At 31.3% G+C, this 9,854-nt stretch overlaps 1 protein-coding gene across 1 annotated transcript in view; it reads left to right on the top strand.

Annotated features, from left to right (window-relative positions):
- Nucleotides 1–9,854, top strand: part of LOC142239395 (uncharacterized) — a 101,677-nt gene that overhangs the window by 90,397 nt on the left and 1,426 nt on the right. The window contains exons 3-5 of the mRNA XM_075311177.1: nucleotides 7,364–8,331; nucleotides 8,410–8,837; nucleotides 9,736–9,824. Of these exons, the coding sequence (XP_075167292.1) occupies nucleotides 7,364–8,331; nucleotides 8,410–8,837; nucleotides 9,736–9,824 (1,485 nt within the window). The remainder of the gene's footprint in view (nucleotides 1–7,363; nucleotides 8,332–8,409; nucleotides 8,838–9,735; nucleotides 9,825–9,854) is intronic.

Below are 9,854 nucleotides of genomic sequence, written 5' to 3'. Positions count from 1 at the left end.
AAGATGAATAATGACTACTACTATATACCATAACAAGAATAATTATTTCTTTTAAAAAAATGATAAGAATTTACTAAAACATAATTTAAATTGAAGTAAAGCGAAGCTTTGTCAATATTTGTTAAAGTTTTGAAAAATTTAAACTGATGGAAAACAAAAGACTTAAGACACGAACTTAGCCAATTCAATCGCAAATTAAGCGTAACGGCTAAATGAACCAACAACAACAGCTGTAAAACTGAATGACAGATCCGAAATACAAAAGAAGAAGAAAAAGACTTTTGTATATACATAGTATGTGTATAGAAAAAAATTACGAGAACAAATATTTTAATTGTTTTATTATCAACAATGGCAGGGTGTTTTTCAGTTAATTCTGCTAAATCAAGCGAACAAAAAAACCTGCTAACTATTCGAGATACACAATTTTGTAAATGGAAAAAAACACTCTTACAGTTATTTTACAATACAAGCCCAAAAAATAAAATAAAATATTTTACCTTGTTTAATGGTATTTTGTTTTCGTTAATCTTAACTGTGTAAATACACACCCATTTTTCTCCTTTACTGTAGTAGACATTTAATTTCTCCATCTCAATATTATTATTCTCCATGGTTAGCATAGTTTCATGTAGGCTTCGGGAAATGTTTATAGACAATTTTTATATATATACCGATGACTGTATGCATAACCAATATACGATATAGTTCCCTATTATCGTTGGGACGCGTGCTTTGTTTGTTTTGCGAAATATGACCAATTTTAAGCCAAAACTTGATGAGTGGGGAATATTTTTTCATTTAATTTAATTTAAATTATTTTGAGCTATTAAAGTCACGTAGTTCCGTGTGTAGTTTGAACGCATTCAATTCTTTTTAAAAATCAATACATGTTTTATGGAAATTTGTATACAAAACAAGTAAAAATTTATTAATTCTATGCTTTAAGTTAGTTCCCGTAAACTTGTCATAGGAAATGTTACCATCAATCAAATAAAATACCAAAAAAAAATGTTATAATATCTTTGAATAGAATTTATTTTATTTATTATGTATTACAATTTTAAAAGGCTATCGGCTTTATATAATTGTTATTATGTACAAAAAGACATAACAATTGTTTTTTTATTGCTTATTTTATTAAATAATTGGATTAAATTTCTTAGCTGTTGTTTAAAAATTTATACATAATATTTCTAATAAAAACTTTTTTTATTATTGCTTTAGAAAGAAAAATTCTTTATATATTTACCAATAATTTTTTACGCCCTGAAACAAAGGACGTCTAACTAATTAAGACAAAATAGCCAAAAAAAATCCTTATGGTATATATACAACACAAAACTCTTAGTATCAGAGTCTTTGAAACTGTTTGTACTTTAAATAAAATATTAATTATAATTTCCAACTTTTTTATTAAAAATTTACTATAGATTTAAAGTTAATAAAATGTAATTTCAAATCATATCAACTATATACAGTGAAACCTCCCAAAAACTGGACACCTCCCAATGTGGACAAATTTAAGGCGAAGTGAACACCTATACTTCTGAGAGATTTCATGATATATTTTCTATATTTTTTATAAGGTGTGCAGTTTAGAGTCTCGTAATTTAATAGTTCCTAATTAACTTTTGTTTAACAAAGACTCGAAAAAAATTAGAAACTTCTAAAAAAATATTTACCAAAAATATTCGCATATATATGTTTATAGCAAATATTTAGTATGACTTAGTCCATTGCTTTGGAGTATTTAATAAAAATCCAAACAATGGCCAGCATTCTACTATTGTAACCACATACTTAAAGTTAAGGTCTTTTTGGTTAGCACAACCTTTTGCTTAGCAATACAACCAAGTTGGCAATAAAAAAAAGCAGATGACGACAACGCAATTGAAATGAAATCGAATTCGATATTCAAATGATCTTATTACTAGACCTGAAGGGGTCTTATATGAAGAGTTTTACTCGTAAATTTTAGATTTTTATTATTTAACATTAAAATGAATAGTAATAATAAAATGCCTTAAGTAAAAAACTCGTTTCAATAATGCAAGTTCAATCTAATCAAGTTCAAGTGTGAAACTAATTTTCAAAAAGATTTCTCTGACAAGCATGAGGAGTTTTTTTCCTATATAACAACAAAAAGAACAATGCTGCATAAGACTCATATGTATTGGTAGACATGCAGTCAAGTCATTCACATTTTATTGTTTATTTACTAAGACATAATTCATCAAATAAAATGTGTACTTTCGATTAATGGGGTATTTAGTGCTTGCTACAGACTATAATTAAAAAGGGAACTCAGGTGGGGGGAAACAAAAGCAATTTTGTATATTAACCAAGGTTAAAGATTTTCAAGATTTTTTGTTTATTAATAAAACAAGATTTTCTCAATCGCTCCCAGAGAGGTACTTACGAACAGGGTAAAATGTTATGGGAAAAATCTGCCAGCATCTGCTTCAAGACACACTTAAAATATTCGTTTTTTTTTTTGCATTTCAAAACTAAATCACATTCGCTAGAAAGAAATAATTAATAAAACAATACCAGCTGACATCTATTAATCATATTTAATCTCTTAGGCGCCGGCATGTCAAACATTCACAAGAGAACACTCATCTGCTACCAAGAGGCCCAGAGGCAGTAACAGCATCAAACATTAAGTCTTGCTTGACATTGAAATTTATATTACTTGGCTTAGATCGAATGAAATAGATTTTGAAACAAAAGAGAGATGAAGAGAGCGAGAAAAAAAATCGATTTAATTCGTATCATTCGGTTAGTAGATATTTTGTATTGGCTCTTTTTATTCTGTTTTTTTACAAAGAAGTCAAAAACTTCTAATTTCATGGATAAAAATTCAAAATACTATAGTCTTAAATGAGGGGCGTGCTGTTTATTGCTCTTGACCGCAATATAGGACTTGCAATGTTGTGGTATGGCAACAATCATTTTGTCTTACTAATATGACATAACATTTTTGTCACTTGGAATTAAGTAAACCGTAAATTATTTACCCCTTAATTAAAATAAATTCTATTCTTGTGTTTATTATATAAACGGTAAGACTGATTTGTTATTCTTTTCAAAGAACTTTTGTTAAATAAATAAAGTAGGTTTGGTAAATCAAAAGACGACAAAAAACAAACAAAAAACAGCCAAAATTAAAATAGAAAATTGGCCTAGCATCAAAGAAAATAAAAATATAAATAAATAGATGCCGAAAATATATATTTCCATGGTAGTTAAAATAAAGAACATCATTGGGAGTGTATCTTCTGGAAGTGCTTTTAAAGTTGTGCCTTTGGAAGAACTTCCAAATTTTTTTGCTGGGAAATCTTATTTATCTTACATAACGGTTTAAATTTTAACTTTTAATATTGTAATTTCAATTTTCTATTATGTTTTATTTTCATTTATTTATAATTTATTTTTGGCATATTTATCTATAATGTATTAAAATTTATCAAATTTTATATTATTTTTATGGGTTTCATAACCAATTTTAAATATTGTTTTTTAAAAACTAATTTCTTCAGACGAAATTTATTGTTCCAACTTGAAAGTTTTGATTGTATACATATTATAAGTATTTTTGTAAACATTTCAATCTTTATTAAGATAAATGAGTGCTTTAACTTAAAATAAAAAAAAACAGACTTTCCCTTTTAATTGTTTCATGTGAATGACACTTATTAAATGATTTAAAGTCATATTGTCAATCCCATTAACAATACATATATTGTGTATTACTTTCATGAAAGTACATGTAAAATAAATACCAGTCGAAAGTTATAGGGTGCCGACTATATTATACCCTACACCAGTATGGTATATGTATGACCAACATTAAATTCTATAAAACACTCTTGGGTATAGTAGGTAGTTGGTAATATTATGCTGTTGATTCATGTTGAGGTGATTATATTCCTTCTATGCCCAGCAAAAAGAAGCGTCGCCAAAAAAAGTAATGAAAATGTTCTTCTTGGATCCGGAAGTGGTGCAAAATTAACGTAACATAGAAGCGGTGAATTTAACATGGGCTTATCATAGGATGGAAGTCCTCCATTTCAACAGCCGTTGCACTGAATTTGCATCACTTCTTTATGTGTGATCCGAATTCAATGTTTTGGATGTAAATTAAAAAATTCTGTGATATTTTGTCAAATAAATAATTTTTATAATTTTTAATGGGTTCTAATGCTTGTCGGAAACGTTTGACCTCAAATATTTTCAAATTCAAAATTTTTTCAGATTGGATTTTTTTCGACAAAATTTAAATGATTTGTAACATTTTATGAATTCTTACTCTGTTCTTAACCTATTTGAAACAAAAAAAGTTAAAATTACCCACTTACCCCCATTTTCATAAAGCTCCGTTAGTGTTCCGTTAACTAACCAGCTTTTAAACCGTATTATGGACGAAGCTGTCATCTTGCATATATATTCCATATGCCAGTTATGAACTTAACTGACGAAAATTTTTCAGTTAAAGTTAACTGGAGAGAAGATATTTGCAATTTACTTTCTGTTAACTGGCAGTTAAAGCCTAACGGAGCTACATGAAAATGGCCGTTAAAGTATGAAAAAGCCAAGTTATAAAAAATTGAATTAAAAGAACTTCCTGGTTAGTTAAAATAAATAACATCATTGGTAGTGCATCTTCTGCACGCTCACAAAAAATCGCTTCTATAACATATACTCCCAAACATATTTTGCTTCAAGCATATATATTTTTGGGTATTGCCCAAACATTTATATGTTTGATCTCTTCCAATATATAATATGTTTGAAAGCATATTGGTCTAAACAATATATGTTTGGGTAGTCTAAGTTCCAAACATTTTGTATTTTTGCATCCAAATTCAATAATGTTGTCTTCCAAAAAACAATATGTTATTATGTGAAAATATAATATGTTTGGAAGCATTTTGCACCCAAAAATATTATATGCTTAAAAAAAATTCTCCCAAACAATATTGTGCTCAAAATTTTATTTATTTATTTATATATTTACAATCATAATGAATTATGAAAATAAACAGGTAATATAGATGCTAACAACATAGGTTTTCGACCTGAATGCTCAAAATTTTGTTTCTGCCCAATTGTATATTCCCCCACATCTTTCTCACTTCCACGAGATTTTTTAGTTCTTATCACCTTTTTCTGTAATACAAACATTGTAGAAGAAATTATTCAATTGTATGATTTTTTTTTTATTTTAATTTTACCTTTTGCCGGACGGGGATTCGAACAGCGGACCACACAGTTTCTAAGGATCAAAGAAGTAGCAGATCAATTGACCAAGGAAAAATAAAATGTTAATTTTGTAATAACAAGCAACAACCACCAACTTAATTCAATATCGCTCCCTGTTAAATAGCGCTCCAAGCTACTTAACACATATATGTTTATAGGCTATTTCTAAATTAATATATGTTTGCATCCAAGCATATTATATTTACAAACATTTTATGTCCCAAACATAATATGTTCTAACATATTAACATATATGTCCCAAACATGTTATGGTAGTTTATGAACATTATATGCTTGCGCTCAAAAATATTGTGTTTAAAAATTTGTGTTCCAAACATATAATGTTTATAGCCAAATATATGAAAAACAGTCTTTTTCATCCGTGTGGAAGTGCTTTTAAATTTGTGCCTTTGGAAGAACTTCCAAATTTGTTTGCTGGGTGCTTACATATAAGATGTACCATAAATGGTTCGAAAAAAATATGATGTTAATAAATCTGGTGGTATATATAGCTAATATATTTAATAAGAACCCTCAAAATGAGCTTTGTATATAACTGCGAATACTTGTAATTGTAAACGGCCATAACAACATAAATTTCGATTTGAACTTCAGCCAACAGAATTTCAACTAAAACTTCAGTAGAAAAATAAAGTAAAAATTATCGAATAATGATTTAACTATCCATTCTCCTCTATGAAACGAAGAGTAATGAATGTTGAAAATGATTTCAAACAATGAATAGTAAGCTTTTGCGAGTTTTATTGCATTACAATGCAATAATCATAAAAGCAAAATAATAAAAAAAAACCTTCAGCTAGAGAATATCAAATTTCCGAAAATTGAAATAATTGCATCTAAGAATATAATGCAATTATTGGAATCAAAAACATGGTCAACTTTATTAACTACGATCAAATGCAATTAGAGGAAGTCAAAAGTCATGTAGATCTCTAAATAATTGGAAATTTGTGGGATATGTTTGTAAAACCGAAGCAAGATGTCTATTGCTTAAAACGATGGATTAGTTTTTGTACATGACATTATTTATTATTATCATTATAAGTTTTTCCAACAATTTTTTACAATTTGGAAAACACCTTAAGCTACTTATCCTATGCTCGTTTTCCTCATTCGTTTTTTTTTTCAAACATTTCACCGTTCACACCGAATTGAGATGTTTTAGTTTGGCAGTGTCCATGGAAACTAGAAATTCCCATTTACTATAAATTGAAATATATGCAACTTTTGTTCAAATAAATACCGCGACCGCAAAGAGAAAGTAATTTTCACATCCCTATGTTCTTTAAAGCCTTTGTTTATTCGCTTTTTCTATTAAATTTATTTCAATAATTTGACATTAATTAGGGGGTTTACATCATAAAATTGACGTGTTTTTTAGGAAAACTTGTGTTGTGAATTTAATTTTTCGTATGGGGAAAACGACTCGTTTGGAAATGCTTATAAAGGGAAAACCTTTCAAATCCCAAAACATGCTTGGTGAGAACGCCGTATTAGACATTTTGTCAAATTTTATCAGACTTGTTCGTCTCAAAAAATTTAGTATGGAATTGGACCAAAATGGACGTCGAATGGACGACTGGATAGTCAGATTGACTCAGAGTTTGTTATAACAAATTGATGTCAAAATAGGATAACATATAAATATTGTGGATAATTTAATACAAATAAATAACCAAGATTGTTTATCTTTAGCGATTTTAAGCTCCTCTGTTTTTGCATCACAAGTTTTCCATTCTACAAGTCAATTTATTCACGTTATCTTGCTTGCTATTAAGCCCTCACAAATCTTTTCAAATTATAAAATTCTAAATAGTAAAGGAATTTAAATAAATCGCTTAAAACTTAATAATAATATATAAATAAGCTCTCATTCATTCATTGCTCTTAATTTTGATATATGTATCTTAAAGCTGACTATACATATTAAGTTGCTCACATACAACTGTAAATGTATATTTGAGAAAATTGTACTCTTAAATTTGAAGCTTTGAGTTCTAAAATAATGTTAAAGCTTTTCAGAGCATACTTTTAGGCTTCTACGTTAACAAATCACCATTTCTATTCGTTACAGGATAAACTACTTAGTAAACTAGAGGAAAGTGAACCAGATCCTCCCACATCTCAAGAAGATGAATGCGTCATTTGTATCAATGCCCGAGCAACAATGCAAACATCGCCCTGTGGCCACAGAGTGGTTTGCCGGCGTTGTTTTGTCAAAACGATACAAAGTGCAGTGGCCCAACGGCTTCTACCATTGCGCTGTGTTATATGCCGGGCACGTGTCAATCGTTTGACTTCTAGCTCTGGAACTTGGCGAATACAAGAATCGGCCAGCAGTTATTCAATGGGTGCCAAAAGTTGGGCCTCAGTAGGGGTAACAGCTGATGGTGTTGCACCCTCGGCCAGTTCATATTCCATGAATGATGCGCACAGTGGTCACCATGCCTTTCATTTGCATCCCACGCGCTTTCCACGAAGTCCCAATGGCCGTGTCTCCCAATCGGATAGCCTGTATTCGATGAGTTCGACGGGTTCATCGTCGGCAACATCGGTATTCTCGAAAACGTCTTCCATTTCAAGTGATTTGTGTTCACCAATCTCGCCCGTATCACCGACGACATGTTCATACAACCAAACAGCAATGGTGCTGAATAATCATTTAGCCCCACCAACACCTACCATATCACCACACTCGCCAACATCCACATCGGGTTCGGGCACATCGACGGGTTCGTTGTCGCCCAAAGATCTGCATGTACATTCCCATCACAGTGGCTGCCCTACTGGTTGCTCTGGAGCTGTACCCAGGAAACCATTGAAGTCACTGAGTAATTCATCGTCTAGTGGTTCCTGTAGTAGCAGTGGCAGTAATTCCTATAATCATTATGCGGCCCCCTCGACCCATACGTATCCGGGTAGGAGACATACCAAAGGCAAATTGGTAGAATTGCAAAATAGACTGCCGCCCATTAAAGAATTCCGCAGTCCAGCCAAAGTTCCACATCCCTCGCCGGTTCACATAAGTAATCCAAGATTTCGGTATGTATAACCTTTCTCAATTCGTAGACATTGAAAGTGTTTTGTCTCCAATACTCTCTCTCTCCCAATCTCTTTCAGCTATGCTTCCTATACAAAAACTTCTCATGACAATGCCAGCACTAAGGAACCACCTTCACCTCCTAAGCGACCCATGAACATACACATTAGTGCTTCCCACAGTACCCTGGCTCCGCCTCCTCTAAAAGCACCAACTAATACAAAAATTAGTCCACTAGCAACGAAGCATCAATTCTCCAGGTCTGCATCAGTCACAAGCAAAGATAAGAAATCCGCCTCCTCCATATCCTGTTCGGAGAATACCAAACACAACAACAATGCCAGCAAAACGAGCCAAGGCAAAACGGCTGCCATTACTAATAATGCTACGCTTATAAAATCTTCCTCCGCATCAACATCCGGCCGCCATAACCAGTCATCATCAACCTCCGTTTCAACGTTTACCACAAGTAAAAGTTTTCCATTGTTCTGCAGTAACAATAATCACAGTAAGTGGGAATTTCTATGGATTCCATTGTTTGTTTTATCCCTTTTGGCCCACAATATAAAGAATGCAGATCTTTCACAGAGCCTGTGTGAGAAATGAAAAGGTTGATGTTGTTGAAAATTCGCACAATATAAGGGAATTGTTGCGGAATTTTGTGTTTATTAAAAAGGGATATATTTCACCAAAACACTTTATTCGACAATACCGGCACTAGTTGGAAATTGTGGTATATTATAGGTAGTGGTGGTGTAAATGAAAAAGGAGGTCATGCAAAAAATTGGGATAGAATGAAAATTTGAATAAACCAAGAAACATCGAAATTAAAATATATTATAAATGATATCCACTGGAATAGACTCAAAAAAAAATATGATACTGACGGAAATAACACCCAAATTTGTGAGCCAAAGTGGTGCAATGGTTAGCATGTCCACCGAACGCCAAAAAGTTTTTCCCTCTCAGTGGTGCCATTTCTGAGTGTTTCAAGACTTCTCTAAGTTGTTCAATCGACTATAAATAGAAGGCCCTTGTCACTAAAATGAGTGATATAAGAGAGAAGTTCTCCACAATGGTCTAAATATCCAAAGTGCAACTTAAATAACTGGTTTCCACTATACCTAACGTAACTTACAAATATTCCACTTTTTAAAACGTGTTACGAATATTGAAATGATTGGGTGGAATCCCTGATTTTTTTACTGATTAAAATAATAGATGTCCATCCGGCCGACCGTTCATATATCGTATTCTTTCAATTGTACAATAAATCTTACAAAAAAAATCGAACAACAATTATCTTCGGCCAAAATTACTTATTCATTTTTATTTAATTTGTTTGCAAATATCCACTTTAATCTTTAATTTTTTCAATTTTTTCCCATCTCTTTTTCGCCATAAAGAGGAAAAATCTGACAATAAGAAAAATGAATCAGTCGAGCGTAGAAAAGAAGAAAAACTCAAAATTAAAGCAGATAAAGAAGCACGAAAGGTAATAGACATTCTCAATTTGCAATCATAA

Source organism: Haematobia irritans, chromosome 5 (assembly GCF_050003625.1).
Source record: "Haematobia irritans isolate KBUSLIRL chromosome 5, ASM5000362v1, whole genome shotgun sequence".
Taxonomy (NCBI): Eukaryota; Metazoa; Arthropoda; class Insecta; order Diptera; family Muscidae; genus Haematobia; species Haematobia irritans.
Note: the sequence above shows the minus strand (reverse complement) of the source record. Positions and strands in the feature narration are given on the sequence as shown.